The sequence below is a fragment of the Cervus canadensis genome, chromosome 2 (assembly GCF_019320065.1).
Source record: "Cervus canadensis isolate Bull #8, Minnesota chromosome 2, ASM1932006v1, whole genome shotgun sequence".
NCBI classification, from domain to species: Eukaryota; Metazoa; Chordata; class Mammalia; order Artiodactyla; family Cervidae; genus Cervus; species Cervus canadensis.
In genome coordinates this window covers 38,774,849-38,794,378 of record NC_057387.1, presented here as the reverse complement: position 1 = coordinate 38,794,378, position 19,530 = coordinate 38,774,849, and the positions used below count along the sequence as shown (strand labels likewise).

Sequence of the window (19,530 nt, the reverse complement as noted above, 5' to 3'; positions counted from 1 at the left end):
CCTCTTATTGATTAACATTTGTTGTTGGCAATTTCTGTTAATAGTTACAATTTTTTTTGTGTGTGTGTGTGCGTGCGCTCAGTCACTTAGTCGTGTCTGACTTTGCGGCCTCATGGACTAGCCCACCGGCTCCTCTGTCCCTGGAATTGTACAGGCAAGAATACTGGAGTGAATACCACTTCCCACTCCAGGGGATCTTCCCCATCCAGAGATGGAACCAGTCTCTTGGGTCTATTTTACTGGCAGGAAGGTCTTTTACCACTAGCACCACCTGAGAAGCCCCAGTTGTGATTAATAGTTTGCTATTTCTCAAAAGGCTCTTAGTTTCTGCTAGCCATCTGGAATACTAATTTTCCTGCTATGAGATGTGAAAGAAGCTTTCTAACATTGTGCTTTTAAATATACACTTAAAGAAGCTTGTCATTCATTTTCCATATACAATGAGAATGAAGAAAAGCAGTATTAAACCTAAGGTGGGGCTAAATAATCTCCAGAAGCAGAAACCAAGGCTGATGCAGTTTCAGAAAAATTAATAGTAATTGGTAAAAAGCAGTTAAAGTTCAGATATATGTTTAAGTAAAATGGTCATTATACCTAAAAACCAAGTTTCTAGCTAGAATAAGGGACCTGTGCTTTGTTTTACATCCACCAGAAAACCTGGTGTGAGAAGCAAGTGGGAATGACAGGGTGTGCAATGCAGAAAACATCTCACCTGAAGACCTATGGGACCAGGAGGTCCTGGGAAACCTCTGGCACCCTCATCACCTTTTTGTCCAAACATCCCCTGCTGACCTCTGGGACCGGGCTCACCATCACCTCCCTAGGGAAGACCAATACAAATGATCACAAACTGGAAAAATCATAATCCTGCCATAAGACATCATAAAAATTTAATCATTTCTCTTTTAATCAAAGTTGGTCTATTATAAGCAACCAAGTAATAAGTAGGTAAAATTTACATTATCTGCTGCAAATATACAGCAGATAAGTTTGTTTTGCTTTATATTATTTGATTATGGAATATGACTGATTTTGACTTTTCTCATTTTTACCAAGTGAAGTAAGAGCTATGTAACAAGGGAAAATAATGTTCAGAATTTCCTACAAATTAAGTACTTCCCAACTGGTTATTAGCTATCTTCCAATGAAGTCACAGTGTTCTTTGCTTATAAAGATCAACTTGGCTACCTATATTAGATAATTTAAACTTGATTCAATGTTAAGCCTACAAACAAACCTATTACCACATGAAATCGACTGGTTATGTGACAGTTCATGATCTATCTAATCAGAGAACAGTAAGGGCTTAAGATTTGCTGAACAAAGAGGAACACTTACAGCAATTCCAGGGGCACCAACTGGACCTTGAAGACCTGGGGGACCAGGAGGACCCTGAAGTGAGATAAAAACCAGTAAATTTGAAACTGAAGCCAGAAGAGCCTCAGTTATATAGTACGGAACATTTGACTGATCAAAATCTATTAAGCATCTATACAGTTCTTGGGGAAAAAGGATTTTGCATTTAGTGCAGTCAATCATTATTTACTTTACTTCTTGAGCCTCAGACTTGCTTACTTGCAATCACTTTTAAATTGGCAGTTATTGAAAACATTCTCATCTGTAATACTGCTGATATTTTAAAAAGGATTTCTATGCTAATATTTATAAATCATGCCAAAGTTTCACACTTGAAAATTTTCAAAATACCAGATTTCTTTAGTGAAATATCTATGTGTCAAAAAGAGACACGAGAAAGTTTTTTCTAAAAGAAAAATAGGTTGTGGGGAATTCTATATAGACAGAAAGTAATGATATATGAAAACCTGGAATTTTCCTCATACGTAAACACATGCAAATTCAGTGTTATGTATTCAGTAAACCAGAACTCCTTATTCTAAGCAATAGATTTCAGTAGCTTTATGAGTCTTCCATGCATAAACATATTTTCTTAACTGTCCTTTTCTTTTTTTTTTTTTACACAATCAGGCACTATAGAAGATCCAGACACTAGAGTCATGAGATTGTACTACTCTTTTTTTTAAAACTGCCACACATTGGGTAGAATGTTTGAAGCACAGGCTCTGGAGATGTGGTTGAGGGACTACCAGGGCACCCTTCAGGTTTCCACTAGGTCAATATCTTTTTCACAGCAACACAAAGATGTTATCTGTCTATAAACCATATGGTATTTGAACCAACAATGTAAAAGCAGTGGAGGGAAACATCGCAGATAGCTTAGTCTCATTCTGAGGTTTTAAGGTTTTAATTATTTCATTTCTTAACACAAAAGTTTGAAAAGAGGTTTTATTAGAATTGACCGAATCTCAAACTGAATAGTTACCACAGAGGTAATATAGTAGTAATATTATAAGGAGACATAAGGAAATAGTAATATGAAAAAATATCCATGGTTAATAGCAAAAGAAATTAAATTAATAATGCCACCTCAATAAGAAGTAAGAAACTCACGTTTTCTCCTTTGTCACCCTTGCTGCCTTTTTGTCCTGGTTCACCAATTTCACCCTGAATTTGAAATATTTGAGTTAAAATTTATATCTAATATGCCATACCTGCCATTGTGTTATGATCACTATCATCTTATGACTAAATTATGTGCTAGTATTTAATGTTACTATTTAAATTGGAAAAGTCTACTGATCACTCTCCTGTATTGACTAATATTGCTGTTTAGAATTGATTAGCAGACAGAAAAGCAAAAGTCAACTGAACTCTGAGGAATACTACAGCTGGGATTTCCAATTCACAAAATCAATTTTGTCTGAAATATCACCAGTATAAACTGATAATGGAAATATACTGATTTATATAAAAATATAATTACACATTAATCAAAAATCAATTTATTTTTCTCCTAGTTTTCCAACTGCTAAAGTATAATGCATTATAAGCACACTGGTTAACAAATTTTGTTGTATAATTTCACAGTAATGCTAGAAAGTATATTCAATTCAAACACAACACAGCTATACATTTAAAATCAAGAGCTTAGAATCTCCACTTACACATTTGTAAAAAATAGAGAAGTACAGGATTATCAAATATGTATGCAGCTCATTCTTAAAATTTAACTCTACAATATCCAAGACACCATGGTTAAATATATTCAACTAATTAATTTCACATTTATCTGAGAAACATTAAAAACAGATAAGAGTTTTTGGCATCTGCTAATTTTTCTCACTACCTTTGTTCTTGTCTTGTTTAGATCCCACATACTATTTCACAGGAGAATTCTAATTCTAAGCCCCTAAAATAAAACTTCTGAGCACAAGAAAGCTATATTGAAACTTTGAAAATATATCTTTAGATTTTACATCTAATCCTAAGAAAGATTATATCTAGGATTTTTGAGAAAAAATTTATTTTTCACAGTTTGTACTAACCTAAATAAAGAGTACTCACCTTGTCTCCATCTTCTCCAGGGGAGCCAGCAGGTCCCGCAGGCCCCGGGAGACCCACAGGGCCCTGTACTCCGTCCCTCCCTGCCGGACCCTGGGGACCCTTTTCTCCCTGCATTGAAAATCCAGCAAGTCATTACTTGGCTGTAAGAAACCTATGAATTTGCCACTCATAATTTAAAGTGAAGCTACAAGAGTCATACCCTGGCTTCCATATTTAACAAGGAAATTGTTTTGATTTTCACTCAAAATGCATTTACTCAGTAGCAAATGATAACATGAAATATCCCGCATTCTTTCATGACTAAGAATCCTACCATTGCTAACCATTTATGAATCTCATAAAAAATAATCAACAATCAATAAAAATAATCAATAGAATTTTTATTTGAACCACAAAATCAGATGCTTAATGCTTTTGAAAAGTTACTGAACCTTTATACTGTTCTGTATTGCTACTGAAATAGTGGGGCAGTGGCTGGTAGGCCTCAAAAACCATAAAATGCATTTGCTCATTTGCCCAAGTTTATAATATAATATGTGTTTATAATATAATATAATATGTGTAGATATTTTTTATTTTTAACAAATGTTTCATGAATTTTTCTAGATTTTTATATTTTGATTTCGTTGCTTTTGATTCAGAATGACAATGTTGTTAGCTTCTTAAAATTTTTTATCTTTTGACATTGGCATTATTTTCCTCTTTTAAAATTTAAGTATATTGTATAACTGAAAAAGTAAGGCCGTGGTAATGAAGATGGCAAAAATTCCTTTCCTAAAAGTGAAGACCTCATCTGTTCTGCACAGAGTTGTTTTTTGGTTGTACTTTGTGGTTCTGTCTTTCCTCCTGTTATACAATCTAGGAATCCATGTCATTAGTTCCTGCCTTTACATTATCCTGGCCCCACTATCTACCCCCCTTCCCTGTCCCTCACCACCTCCTTTCCAAGTTTTATCTCTTGAATATATTTACTTCACTTTATCTCCACCATTAATATCTTATCCCAAAATCCTAGTAGCCTTCCTCTGAACTGTTGAAATACCTCCTTCCTATCTCACGTCTATTCTTACTTCCAAACTATTCCCTATGTTGTAACCATAGAGACAGATAATCTTCCCAACATTCTTTAGTCAATTTACTTGTTTACCACTCCTAAGATAAAGAGCAAGCTGCTAGTGCCGTCTCTCCATACCTGGTTTCTACTCCCTTTGCCATTGCTCTCTATTTCAACTCCTCTAGATCTTTTTTTAAACTTGATGACATATCCTTCCTGTTACTTGGCCTGAGCACGTGTTGTTCATTTGCCTGGAATGCCCCTAGGAGGACCCTCCTCTTAGTTAATTCCTCCTCATCTTTTACATTCCATCATCAATGCCCTGTCCAAGAAAAGGCTCTGACTCTAGCTGAGGTCTTTCTGTCATAATCTGATATATATCACTACATTTCTTTATGTCATTAACCAGAGTTTGTAATTACACATGTACTTAGTGATTCTTTGATTATTTTCCAATGCTCCATCAGACAATAAACTATGTGAGAAAAGAAACTGTTTTTGTATTCCATTGCATATTCCTGGCCTGTGGCTCACAGTAGCCATTTAAGGAGTATTATTTGAATTAATCTATTGCTTAATGACAAAAGTAAATATCTATAAAACAAAGTTTACATGTTTATTACTTTATTGGGTTCCATATGAACTCATTTTTCAAAACAATGTCATAATCATCATTTAACAATATCTCCAGTGTCACACTGGGGACCTTTTATTTTGTTCAGATTAAATATCACAGTGTCACAAACCTATCTCCACTCATAAAATGTGCTATGCAATTCACAGTGAATGTCACTACTTTGAACACATCAACTGATTCAGATATTTCTCCCTAATTTGAATTTCCTTCAGAATCTGAACTTCAAAAATTGAATCTTTTATATGAGAGTATCTGTAAATTAAACAGATTTATTCTTATCTGCCTTTATTATAGTACACATGATTGCTTGCCAGGAATCACCTGCTGTTTATTTCTCTTGATCCTGGTATGAGTAGAATCACGGATAACCTTTCAACAGATCTATAACAATCTAAATTTAGATTCTTCATTTTACAACCCTGCAAGATGGTAAATGCCTCCTCTATTATGGATATCTTGGCCCATAACTTACAGGACTACCAGAAACATCACTGATCTCTCCTTAAGCAATGTTTATTTCATCATTTCTACTTCTTCATCAATATTAATAGCTGAATATTACCTTAACACTGATAAAATTAGCTAATCATCCCCATATCCTTTGTTTGACTCTGCATGAACTTATACTTAGCCTTATCCACACCTTCAACTTTTATTATAATTCACCAAATCCATCCCTTCTGATTCAAAAGTAATTTATGCATTTATTTTCTACTTATTAATTAATCTTTTGATGAAAACCCTGGTTTACACCCAATGATGATGATCCTACAAAGAGAAAGAATTACAATTTCATCTACTCATCACAAAATATCATGGGTTTTTTTTCAGAGATAAGGAAATAAAGGTTTAGAGATGTTAACTTATCCCAAATAATGAACAAAATAAATAACAGAACTGAGTTCCCAGCTCAATTTTGACTGGCTCAAAGCCAGCAATGTTGGTTTACTCTGACATCCTTAACTTCCTCACTTTTCATTGATTATTTCTTATTATTTGTTAAGTGGATAAAATAACTGCATCACAATAATAATGATAATAACCAGAGGCAATGCATTCAATTTTGCTAGTACTCCCACCTCCTGACTCCCTATTCTTCTAGGCTCAGGCTTAACTGAAGTGTTCTGCATGCACTTATTCCACTCCTTTATCATCTACCTTCTTTGTGAACCTCACTGCAATTACCTTGAAGTCTTGAATGCCCAGTGGCCAAATCCTGGTCTGTCTTATCTTTTGTTCTCAACTTTGAGTATTCTTGATCACTTACAACATTCAACAAAGACGACTCTTTTCTCTCTTGCTCTCCCTTTTACTGGATCCTTTCAGAACTCTCACCATTACAATTTTCCCTAAAGAATCTAGATCTTTATTCTCTTCCCTCAATACTGCATCAAATGGAGACAGTAATACAATTCCTACATCAAACTTATTCTAAATAACTCCCAGATTTGCAATCCTGACATGGATCATTCTCTCTCCAATTATACTTACATGTTCTTGAAACTGAAAATAATGTTTCCTTGTATCTACACCTAGCATTGCCTAATCAATTTGTGGTCAATATATTGCCTTCACTGTGTTTTGGATTTGGCATCCCCCCATTTCTATAGCAGTCTCAGATAGATGTATTATCCACATAGCTTCCTATCCGTAGTCCTTCAATCCAGTACCTCCCAAACACAGTTAGTAGGTTTCTTCAATAATCATTAGTTCCATCAAAATATTTCTATCAATGCACTTAGGTAGAAAAAGTTTTAGCTTTCTTTTCTTTACCTGCTTTTCAGCACCCCCTATTCCTCTAAGTTGCTTATCTGGATGATTAATTTGGGGATACAGATTAGGCCAGTTATTGCCAGAGCTCATATGGATATTCATGGCTGTTTTCCATGTTCTCCTTTCCAAGGTGGTTGTTTGGTAAGTAAATAGACCAAGGACTTGCCTTTCACAGATCATTATCTTGTCTTTCTTTCTTTATGCAAGCCTTAACCTACTGATAGTTATATGAGAAATTATAGTACAAGTTGTTCAGAGGAGTTAAGTATCAAAATTTATATTTAGGTTTAGGAAGAGGTAAAAAGCTTCACGTAACATCTAAGCCAATGTCTCCATCAGTTTTTACTGAACTTCTGCATGGAGGTTTATGAATACCTTCACCCCACACTTCTATAAGAATTTTATGCTACTATCTTTAATCTTGTTTAATAAAAGAACAATAGAATTAACATCTTGAACTTTTTTTCATGATGGGAATAATTGAGAGAGAATGGATGGGCAAAGCATTCTCCTTTCCCTTCCGACTCATACTTATCAACTAACACCAAAACCCAGGCCAAATCTTAGCTCTTAAAAGGCTTTCAATCAATAATTTCTCTTCTACATCAACAAGGTAATTTATTATAACTTTCAATACTTTTCCATATTCTTATCTTGGTTTCAATATTTTACTTTTTTCTTCATAAATTCTAAGTATTTAGCCAAGTTAAAACCCAGAATTCAATTATATTTAGGGAATTCTGGACTTCTCTAATAAGTATTATATAGTCTCAATTTGCATATAAAGCAAAGCATATTCTTTTTCTCTGTATGCATTCTTCATTGTGCTGTGCCAAAATATGAGTGCCCTGGATTTTTGAATGAACTTATATGAAATGTCCTGAATCTATGTGTTTTAAATCCCCGTCTAGTGAACAGTACACTATAAACATTTTATAGACAAATCTTTAGTTTCTGAGATTGGTTGAAAATTATAGAAATTCCAAGAGGGAGACAAAAGATAATTTTTTATGCTTTTCCATTAACATCTCAGAAAACAGTCTAAATTTTCTTCAAATGTATTTGAAGCTGGAAATGTATCTTTAAAAAATTTACAGCAATTAAAAATGTTTTTTTCTGTCATCCAAAAATTCCATTCACAGGTGATATCATTCTACCCTAATATTCTAAGTGTTTCTAAAAGGTAGTAGTACATTACAGAAAAAGTCATTGTAATTTGAAAATACTAAAAAAATCACAAACATTAATGTCATGGACAGTGAAAACAACATGCTAAATCAGACTCAACTTGCTAAAACTAAGGCCTTAGTAATAAAAAGGTATTTTGAAGATTATAGGCTTAAACTAAATTTTTTATGTCGACTTACATATACACAAAAGTATTGAACTCATATTTTTGCTTATGATGGTCAGCAACTTTGATATACATTTACTGGGTTTTTGCTTTAATCATGGAGGATGAGAGAATGCTTTAACTTTCTTTTTGGAAAATTAATATGATTAAATCAAAAACAGTAACAAAATTAGGAAAGAAACCTTGATGATGAAACATAAATCTAATGAATACAATACATTGATTATTTAAATATACATTTTTTTAAATGTAAAGTTTTTAAACAGTAGATATAAGATAAAATAATTGACCGGATGTTTTCCACCTCTTTCACTGTAGATCAAAACACAAATTACATAAAAAAGGGCAGCAGCTTCCTGTGTGTTTCACTTACAGACTATGAAAGTGATTGGAAATGAAGTTGTATAATGGAAATGAAATATAGTTTTGTATAGGAGTGAGAAGTGCATACTTTTCTAACTCTATGCTGTAAAGTATAGTTTTAATCAAAAGCCCGATTTTATCTTTTAAAAGGAGCAAAATCAGAAGCTTTTACATTAATAATATCCAATTCCCTCACAGGTATTAGGGTTTCATAAAGTGTGGAAAATGTCATCTTACTTAATTGAATTTGAAGTCTTCTGTATTATAAATACAAAAAGAAGTGTGTTTACATGGCAGGCACATACGCAGAAAGAATGCAGTGGAGTATGAAGAGCTAATATCTTTGAATAAAAAGTAATAACTTGTGCAGGGTGGCAGTATAATATATTTCCTCCTTGAAATTACTTACTGGAGCACCTTTCTCTCCAGCTGGACCAGGGGGACCCTGGGGTCCTGGCCGCCCTGGCAAACCAATTGGGCCAGCTGTTCCTGCTGATCCACGTTCTCCTGGTGAGCCCTAATACAGGGGAAAAAGGTATTTTGTTATTAATGATGGAAAAAGAGATACTTAGGAATCACTTATTCAGAACTGACATCTTACAGTTTATATAACATAAAAGTCACTTTCAGATAATTTTAAAATCTCAGAATACTCCTCACAATTTAAAAGATTAAATTCTAGCCCCAATATTAAGCACAGATACTAAAGTTAAGAAATATTGATAAGAAGAAAAGTATTTCAAAATAATATATCTTTAACATTTTACAAACATTTTCTTTTTCATTTAAGTGTTCATAATTTTTCACAATGCTTTATGACATAATTGCAACAGTACCTTACCATATAATTTTCTCCCTGTATTATCATGGATTGGCAGGTTACACTGTCTAAGACTAGCATTTTCAAAATGATTTCTGTACCTCACCTTAAACTCGCTCAATCACAATTTCTAAGTCCTAAAAATAAGTTCATTGCATTGATATACAAATATAATTTTTTACATAATAAAGTTTAATAATCACTATCCCAGAGCTTGGACTTTTTCCAAGAAAATAAGTCCTTAAATTTATCTTATAGTCCTGTAGGGATCGTTTGGTTTTATTATGAACACTAGACAGATAATTCACATTTGAGTAGATATGTCCATTTGAATTTCAAAATAGATGCCATATGTTTTCACTTATTTTGTTTTTAAAAAACCTAACATGTAAAATTTTAGAAAGTGTGGATATTGTCTTCATGTTAGTTATCTTATCAAAAATTTTAAAAAGTATTATTTAAAGCAAAAATAAAAGAAATGCAAACATAGCTCTACTAAGTCATATAAAGCTCAAAGTTAGCCTTTTACATCTTCCATTTTATTTAATGAAAGATAACAAGAATATTGTCTTTAGATTAGATTCCTAGATGTGTGGCTAAGTTATAATTTATTCTTTTAATTCAGGATTGAACTAAATGTGAAATATCAGAAAATATGATTTTTAGCAGATTCCCTTAATAATTAAGAAGTCTAGATAATATCATCATTTTAAAACTCAAATGATTTAAAAAGCTGGAAAATGCAGTACTTTCACATTTTTAACTAATATTATTCTGTCTATGTAATTAGAAATAATTTTATTTTACAAATATGAATTACTGACTTTGTTCTAATTTCTATTTTTATTAGCTAGGACACTAATTACATAAGAACATAAAAACAACGATAATGACAACAGCTTGTGTTAACATAGTGCTTTACAATTTAAAAGTCAGTTTCACATTTATTTGTCACTTTACTCCAGAAAGATTCTGTGGAGCTTTTGGTACAGCTGTAGAATCTTCCCAACTCAGGAATCAAACCTGCACTGCAGGCAGATTCTTTACCAACTGAACTACCAGAGAAGCCCAGGAATAGAATAGCAGTCTTAAAAGAAGAAGAAAATAAGAGGTTAAGTGTCCTTCCCATAATCAGGGTACTACTCAAGGGCAACTCTGACCAAGGACTCTTCCCTGGGCTTTTTCCACAAAGCCACCCAATGCTTCTCGGAAATAAAGACATTAACAACTCTCAGGGGCTATCAAATTGGAATTTCTCTAAATGTAGCACCTGTTCAATTTTATTGAACTATTCCTTGATTGCAGAGGATTACAAGACTATTTCTGTCTTATAATATACATCAAGGCTGTATACTGTCACCCTGCTTATTTAAATTACATGCAGAGTACATCATGCGAAATGTCAGGCTGGATGAAGCACAAGCTGGAATCAAGATTGCCAGGAGAAACATCAATAACCTCAGATATGCAGATGACACCACCCTTATGGCAGAAAGTGAAGAGGAACTAAAAAGCCTCTTGATGAAAGTGAAAGAGGGGACTGAAAAAGTTGGCTTAAAGCTCAACATTCAGAAAACTAAGATCATGGCATCTGGTCCCATCAGTTCATGGCAAATAGATGGGGAAACAATGGAAACAGTGAGAGACTTCTTGGGGGGAGGGGCTCCAAAATCACTGCAGATGGTGACTGCAGCCATGAAATTAAAAGACACTTGCTCCTTGGAAGAAAAGCTATGACCAACCTAGACAGTATATTAAAAAGCAGAGACATTAGTTTGCCAGCAAAGGTCTGTCTAGTTAAGCTCTGTTTTTTCCAGTAGTCATGTATGGATGTGAGAGTTGGACTATAAAGAAAGCTGAGCACCAAAGAATTGATGCTTTGAACTGTAGTGTTGGAGAAGACTCTAGAGAGTCCCTTGGACTGCAAGGAGATCCAGTCAGTCCATCCTAAGGGACATCAGTCCTGAATATTCATTGGAAGGACTGATGTTGAAGCTGAAACTCCAATACTTGGCCACCTGGTGTGAAGAACTAACCCACTGGAAAAGACCCTGATGCTGGGAAAGATTGAAGGCAGGAGGAGAAGGAGACAACAGAGGATGAGATGTTTGGATGGCATCACCAATTCAATGGACGTGAGTTTGAGTAAGCTCCTGAAGTTGGAAAATGGACAGGGAAGACTGGTGTGTTGCAATCCATGGGGTGGCAAAGAGTTGGACACAACTGAATGACTGAACTGAACAGATGAACTGACAAAGACTATTTGCTATGTAATTTCTTGATATTTTTCTGGCTAAATACACAAGCTACATAGAGTATTTTTTTATTTTGTGAGGTATCTGAAAATTAAAGCAATTAAAATGAATAGAGATGATACAAATTTTAGATTATTGGGAACAACTTAAGAGTAACACTAGGAAACTAATTTTGTCTCTCATTTTCTTTAAGACTAACTGGACCACTGTTACGGTTGTTTTATTATAGGATATTTTAAACTTAGGAGATAGAAATCATTTGAGAAACTTTACTAAAAGTATGGTTAAAAAATCATGAAATTTGAACTTGATATAAACAAGTGACATTTTTGAGCTATAATAAGTATATATTTTAAAAACAAACTCAGGAATTGTTGTGCAGATGGATAATAATTAATCAGGTTATGTGAAAATTTTATCTTTATCAATCACATTACTCAAATATGAAAGAAAAACAATAGCAAAGGAAATTTTCATTTAGTATTTTTTCAGAAAACAAGCATCTGTTCTCTGTCAAAATGTTATTTTTAATTTAATAATATTAAAATATTTTATGTAAAAAAGTCAACCACAAGCGGTGTGACTGTTAACCAGGTGTCAAGACTTTGGGTGAATGATACCAGAGGCCAGGGCAGAAAATAAAAAGGAGAATAGAATCCTCTGAGCGCATTTAACAGGTACAGTCCTAAAAGCGAAAGGAATCCAAAGATCAGTCTTATCAGTGACAGAGAAGTCAAAGAGTAAAACTGGAGGAAGAGAAGGGCAGGGGAGATAGTAAGATGGACAACGTGTGAGAGAGAAAGGAGGAGGAAGACAAGGAGAAAAAGAAGAGCAAGGACACTGAAATTGAGAGTGTGCCCTGAATTACAGAAAAGAGAGGAGGAAAACGTTCAGTAATGAAAGCAGTCTTTTTTGGTAAAAGTAAACAGAAGGGTCACAAATGGCTAAGTGGTAAATAATCTGCCTGCCAATGCAGAAGATGCAAGAGATGCGGGTTTGATCCTTGAGTTGTGAAGTTCCTCTGGAGGAGGAAATGGCAACCCACACTCCAGAATTCTTGCCTGGAGAATCCCGTGGACAAAGGAGCCTGGCGGGCTACAGTCTATGGGGTCACAGAGTCAGATGCAACTGACCACACACACACACATACACACACACACACACACACATACACACACACACACACACACACACACACACACACACACAAAACAGAAGACAATATACAGTGTGACTAGAGTGATTCTTTTTCATTCCAAGAAAACACTATCATCCCTAAAGATTAGTCTTTACTTATCTGAAAATCTAATTTCTCAAGGATCAATGTGTATATAAGGTGGCTGTATTGCATTTTTAACATTTTACCTATAAAATCTCACACAAGCATTACTACCTATTAGAGTTATCAGTCTAAACTAAGTATCCAATTTAAGTGCTGGGATATTTCATTTGCAATTGATGATACAAGTTGTAAAGAGATACATTTTAACTTCTCAGGCCATGAAATCTTTCTCTTTGATCCTGTTTTGAATTTAAATCCCAGCTTTTCAAAGACTACCTGAGGAAGACATCACTTTAAACTGTGTTGAGATTGACAGCTATGAGATCAAAATGATAAAAGAAGAGATTCACTAGAAAGCAGACGTGTATTTTAAGAGAATTTATTATTTTCCAACTAATGACCCTACTAAACACTTATTAAGTACTTTACATGTGCAATATAATTTAACTCCTGTGCAACTTCTTTATTTCTCACGTAAAGGCCGTAAGGCTCAGGGTCTCACTCATGTTCCCTATTTAAGTTTCTTCCTGCAATATAGAGTACTTCATAATGGTGAAGAAAAAATTCCTAATTGTTTGTACCACTATAATTCACACATATTACATTAAATTTTAATAAGTATAAGAAATAGAGGTCAATTAAAGCCACTTGTACCAGAATAAGCTCATGTCAGTTGAATACTTTATAAAATGAGAAAGAATTAGTGGCAGTGCTTATTACCTTTGTCCAAATAGTCATACAGTTCATTTGAACTGTGCTATATAAAATTCAATAGAATTTTTGTCCTTTGGCACTATTGTTTATTATTTTATTTTAGTTTTTACAATGAAGAATTATTTTTAGTTTTGAGAACTACTTAACACATGTGACAACATAGGACTTTTTCATTACCTTCCAGCTCTGATTTCCCCTTTCTTATATGTAGAAATATGTGAAGTCAGTGAAAGAGGAGAGTGAAAAAGCTGGCTTAAAAGTCAACATTCAAAAATCTAAGATCATGCATCCGGTTCCATCACTTCATGGCAAATAGAAGTGGACAAAATGAAAGCAGGTTTTATTTTATTGGGCTCCAAAGTAACTATGGGGAGTGTCTGTAGTCATGAAATTAAAAGATGCTTGCTGCTTGGAAGGAAAGCTATGACAAACCTAGACAGCATATTAAAAAGCAAAACCATCGCTTTGATGAAAAACGTCCGTAACCAAAGCTATGGTTTTTCCAGTAGCCAAGAACGAATGTGAGAGTTGGGCCATAAAAAAGGCTGAGTGCTGAAGAATTGATGGTTTCAAACTGTGGTGCTGGGGAAGACTCTTGATAGTCCCTTGGGTTGCAAGGAGATCAAACAATCAATCCTAAGGGAAATTGGCCCTGAATATTCACTGGAAGGACTGATGCTGAAGCTGAAGCTCTAATACTTTGGCCACCTGATGTGAAGAGCCGACTCACTGGAAAAGACCCTCATATTGAGAATGATTGAAGGCAAAAGGAGAAGAGGCGGGTAGAGGATGAGATGGTTAGATAGTATCACTGACACAATGGACATGAATTTGAGCAAACTCCAGGAGAGAGTGATGTACAGGAAAGCCTGGCATGCTGCAATCCTTGGGGTCACAAGAGTTAGACAAGACTTAGCAACTGAACAACAACAAATATACAGAAGTCTAAACAATGTGAGTTCATGCATTTTCTGAGAACATATTTATCCTTTATCTTCTCAGAAAAATATTAATATAATCACACTCAAGAAATTTTGTTTTCCTTTATATTTTAGATTGTTAAGTGAAAATTGTTTCTTAAAATACTAAATCCCTCATTATCCCTCTAAGACGATTGTGCCCATTTTTAAATCTGATTGTTTGGTCCCATTTATCTTCTACCTTGGACAGTTCTTGGTCTTCTCCTGTACTATTAAAATTCCAACCACTCTTTATGCTCAGGATGACAACCTCCTCTCCCCAAAGTTGCATTATTCTGAGAATTTAAATCATGAGACATCATTCTAAATATTCCTTACACAGTTACCATTGTACCCTAGGTTTTCTATTATTTTCTGAAGGCATTAATGTAGCATTTATAACTAAATTTTGTCCTGCAAATACTCATGATTTGATTTCATCATGAATATTTCCAAAGTTTAAAATATTAACTGTATGTATTACATAACTATAAGTAATAATATACTTAAGAACATAATGATACAAATAGATATATGCACTGGTCTTTTATAAATTATGGGTATGTTAAAAAATTTAATTCCTAAATAAACTCATGTGTAGTCAGTAGAAATTTACCAAATTTGCAGATGACTATCAATTGAATATGTAATTTCCACAGAGTATGTGGTATATAATTGAGAAATATGTATTATCTTAACAGGACACATTATAACTAACACATGAAAATAACTCACAACTTTTATTTAAGAAAAAAATGCTTGTTAATTTTACAGTGAAGCATATTTAATATCCAAAAATAAATAAATATTTTCACATATATCAAGCAAAGAAATAATGCTAATTTGAATCAATGATAATATGTATAGCTGGTAGATATTATATACTACCTTTATTACAAACTTAACTATTTTAATTATGCCCTGAAGCATTCCTAATATTAAATTTCAGATTGCCATCTTGCTTGTGAAACCTGCATTAAGATTAACAATAAAAACATTTTGCTTCCTTGTAGTTAAAAAAAATTGCTTATAATCTTGTCACAGCTCATTAACTATGAAACAGTGGATAAAAACAAGAAGATACATTTCCAATGAATATTTGTGCCTTAAAGTACAACTGCAATTTCCTTTCCCATTAGTTAGTTCAAACATACTATGTCTAGATATTTTTGATAGCAATATATTCTGCAATGATTTTATTTTACATATCTATAAATGGAAAAGTGAAAATCTCTGATGATACCTACTGGTTAAACACATGCTATTACAAACTTACAAATCTGTTTTTTCTGGTATTAATGTATTGATACATATAAAGTCTGTCTTAAACTTTGAATGCAACAGATGTTGGAGTACTATACATGAACAGCTTTATTTCGAAAGTAGATATGCAATCTCAAATGATTGTAGAAGTGAAATTTTATAAAAGAGAAAATTAAGATAAAAATTGATATGCAGTATATCTAAGATTGCACCATTAAGAGCAGAACTTTTCCCACAAAATAGTATTTTTAATCCTAATTTAACTTTTTGTTTATGTACTCAACTATATAGCAGTGATACTGTCCCATCAAAACTGTTTAACTGGAGAGAAAAAGAGGCTACAAGCTATAAAAATATTTCCTCAATTTAAATTGCAATGAGCATAGATAAATTAAAAGCTTCCCAGATGGCACTAGCGGCAACCAACCCCGGGGCCAATGCAGGACACTTAAGAGATGGGGGTTACATCTCTGAGTGGGGAAGATCCCCTGGAGACGTAAATGGCAACCCACTCCAGTATTTCTGCCTGGAAAATCCCATGGACAGAGGAGCTGGCAGGCTCCATAGGGTCACAATTTAAGCGACTTAGTACAGCAAAGATGTGTAAGGAATTACAGAAATTATGATGGCCATAATATCATTAAATATTCTGTTATTTTAATACTAAATAGCAAGCACTAACTGAAGATTGGACATTGCCTATTTTTTAAAAACCGAGGAATTTACATTTTTCTAATCAGTGACCTTTCTTTAAGTTTGTGTTAGCTTTGTCTTGTTCTGAAGTCCTTTTCCCTAAACTTTGCAATGGTAATAAAACAAAAGTCAACAATATCAGCTTATTTCCTTGGAGCGGTGAGAATAGCGATTATTTTTCTAACTCTTCACATACAGGAGAACACCAGATAAATATTTTCTGTTATGTTCACTAGGTGTTTCATATTCTGAGGAGCATTTGTATAGGAAAAAAGGTAATCAGAGAAATCATCTCATATGCATTCAGTTAAAAGGCAGCCCACTAGAGAGAAGGGAAAAAAAAAACCATAAATACAAGTTCTTAGGAGAAGAGCTAGCTACACAAGTACAAAGCTAAAAAAGAAAAAAGTCTAGTGCTCTCTTTTTAAAGCCAAATTAATCTTCATGGCAAGACTAGTTTGAGGTAATTCTCACTCTCCAGATTACATGCATTTGAGATCAGATAAGCTGAAAACTGATGCTTTTGAACTGTGGTGTTGGAGAAGACTCTTGAGAGTCCCTTGGACTGCAAGGAGATCCAACCAGTCCATCCTAAAGCAAATCAGTCCTGAATATTCATTGGAAAGACTGATGCTGAAGCTGAAACTCCAATACTTTGGCCACCTGATGCGAAGAACTGACTGATTGTATAAGACCCTGATGCTGGGAAAGATTGAAGGCAGGAGGAGAAGGGGACAACAGAGGATGAGATGGTTGGATGGCATCACCGACTCAATGGACATGAGTTTGAGTAAACTCTGGGAGTTGGCGATGGACAGGGAGGCCTGGTGTGCTGCAGTCCATGGGGTTGCAAAGGGTCAGACATGACTGAGAGACTTAACTGAACTGACTGAAGCTGAAAATTCAGATAAAATATCAAGCATTACTAGAATGTAAAACATAAGTACTGAAAGACAAAGTGAAAGTCTTACAATGTCTCAGTCTTCAGTCACTGATCCCACACCATCTCTCTACTTGGCTAATCCTGATTGCATGCCCCCTAAGGTCTAAGTGGATCCCAATACAGAAAGTGTGCTTTATCTTTCAAAAGAATAACATGTGACCCAGTTAGTAAGTGAAATCCTTCTAAACATTTGTCTAGCTCCTTGTTTGAGGAATAAGTAAAAAGCCAGTAAAGAAGAAGGTTCTCTGGAATAGGAGGTGGGGGAAAATTAGAATAGGAATTATGATAAGAAGGGCATATACGATTCTAAAGAAGAGATAATAACAGGAAGAAATAATAGCACATAAAGAGAAAAAGAATTGTCAGGGGTCAGTTATGAAATAGAAGTCACAAAAAGGACAAAGACTAATACATTGCACAGTGTGAAACCTTGGACATTTACCTTCTAGCAGCTATGTATCTGGCCCCTCTCATATACACTCTCCATATTAATTCCCACTTTTCTAAGGGGTAGGTGTGAGAGTGAGAAATGTGGTTGTAAGGACAAAGGGCTTTTAATAGCACACTATTATATTTTTTAAATTCTCCTCATTTTTAGAGAAATAAATGTTTGCAATGAGGGGATTTTTAAAAAAATTATTATCATTTTCATCTTCTGGCCATGCCATGTGGCACATGGGGTCTTAGTTCTCTGACCAGGGATCAAACTTGTGCCCCCAACACTGGCAGATCAGAGTCTTATCCACTGAACCGCCAGGAAAGTCCTTGAGGGGATTTTTCTTATCAGAAAAAGAAAAATACGAGGGAAAGATTATTTAGGGAATACATTTTCCTTGATTTGCTTTATGAAATATATCAGTGGTAAATGCAATCTGAGAGCTTGTTTGCATAATCTATTTGTATATTCTGTATGTTAACATAAATATAAAATGTTTACTCAGTCTGTGTTCAACATATGAGAAAAATGCTGTGCTTCCTTCCTCTCTTGCTGATCAGTCTCTTGCTTCTTCCTGCCTTCTGCATGTGCATCAAGACATCCACTTAATCAGTAAAGCCCCTGAGAGGAGAAAACATGCCCTCCTTTGATGGGCATCTATTACCAGCTTTTGTGTATATCCTCATGCGTACAGAGAGCATTTGGTTTAGGCCAGACTTTAGAAGCTCAAAGGAACAGTATCCTGTTGGGATAATTTTGTTCGGCTTGAGCGGGAGCACTAAAAACTGCTTCTCAATATGCATACACTCCTAGTAGCTAGACCTTCAGAGAACTTTGATGATGAAATATCAATTTTTTGCTAAGAGGACTAAAATAGCATTGAACACTTCAAGACTAAGTCAAACCCATAAAAAACTTGCTTTTCATAGATGAAACTGATTTTTATTTGTATTTTGAACTCTAACATAATTCCTTTAGGGAAAAATCATTGTTTTTAACCTTCCTTTCTTTGTTCTTTTAATAGATTACTCATTATTTACTATGTTGTTTTATCTATTTCACATCCATCTTCTTCAAAAAACTATAAGCTCTATGCAGGAAATGTCCATTTAATGAATCTGTAAAATTTCAGCTTAATAGATTGAATGGCATATTCATTATTTAGTTTTTCATAGGAAAAGACTCACAGCAGTTTACAGGGGAGACATAACTAAAAGATAATAAAATAAGAAATGTTAGAAATGTAGGTAAGAAAAATAAATAGTAACTTTTTTATTGGCAAAAACTAGGACTATCAGTATTAGTAATCTAAAAATTCATACTAGGGACCTAGTTTAGAGACTATGCTTTTCCTAAATGCAGGTTATGATCCATGGATGGTTTATGAAGTCAATGTAATAGGTCTTGTCTAGTATTTTGAAATGTAATTATAATAAAATAAAATATGTAATATTAAGGTACGTTATATGTACTTCTTGCATAGAATTCAGTGCAAAAAGTTACAAAACAGTCATAAAACAAGTTATCTTCTCTACTGTGTTTCAAATTTGAATCTATTATT

General features: G+C 34.1%; 1 protein-coding gene across 6 annotated transcripts in view; it reads right to left on the bottom strand.

Annotated features, from left to right (window-relative positions):
* Positions 1-19,530, bottom strand: part of COL11A1 (collagen type XI alpha 1 chain) — a 210,274-nt gene that overhangs the window by 46,920 nt on the left and 143,824 nt on the right. For all 6 annotated transcript variants that reach the window (XM_043460500.1, XM_043460499.1, XM_043460501.1 and 3 more), the window contains 5 exons: positions 9,014-9,121; positions 3,424-3,531; positions 2,470-2,523; positions 1,339-1,392; positions 713-820 (listed from right to left, as the gene is read on the bottom strand). In XM_043460500.1, the coding sequence (XP_043316435.1) occupies positions 713-820; positions 1,339-1,392; positions 2,470-2,523; positions 3,424-3,531; positions 9,014-9,121 (432 nt within the window). The remainder of the gene's footprint in view (positions 1-712; positions 821-1,338; positions 1,393-2,469; positions 2,524-3,423; positions 3,532-9,013; positions 9,122-19,530) is intronic.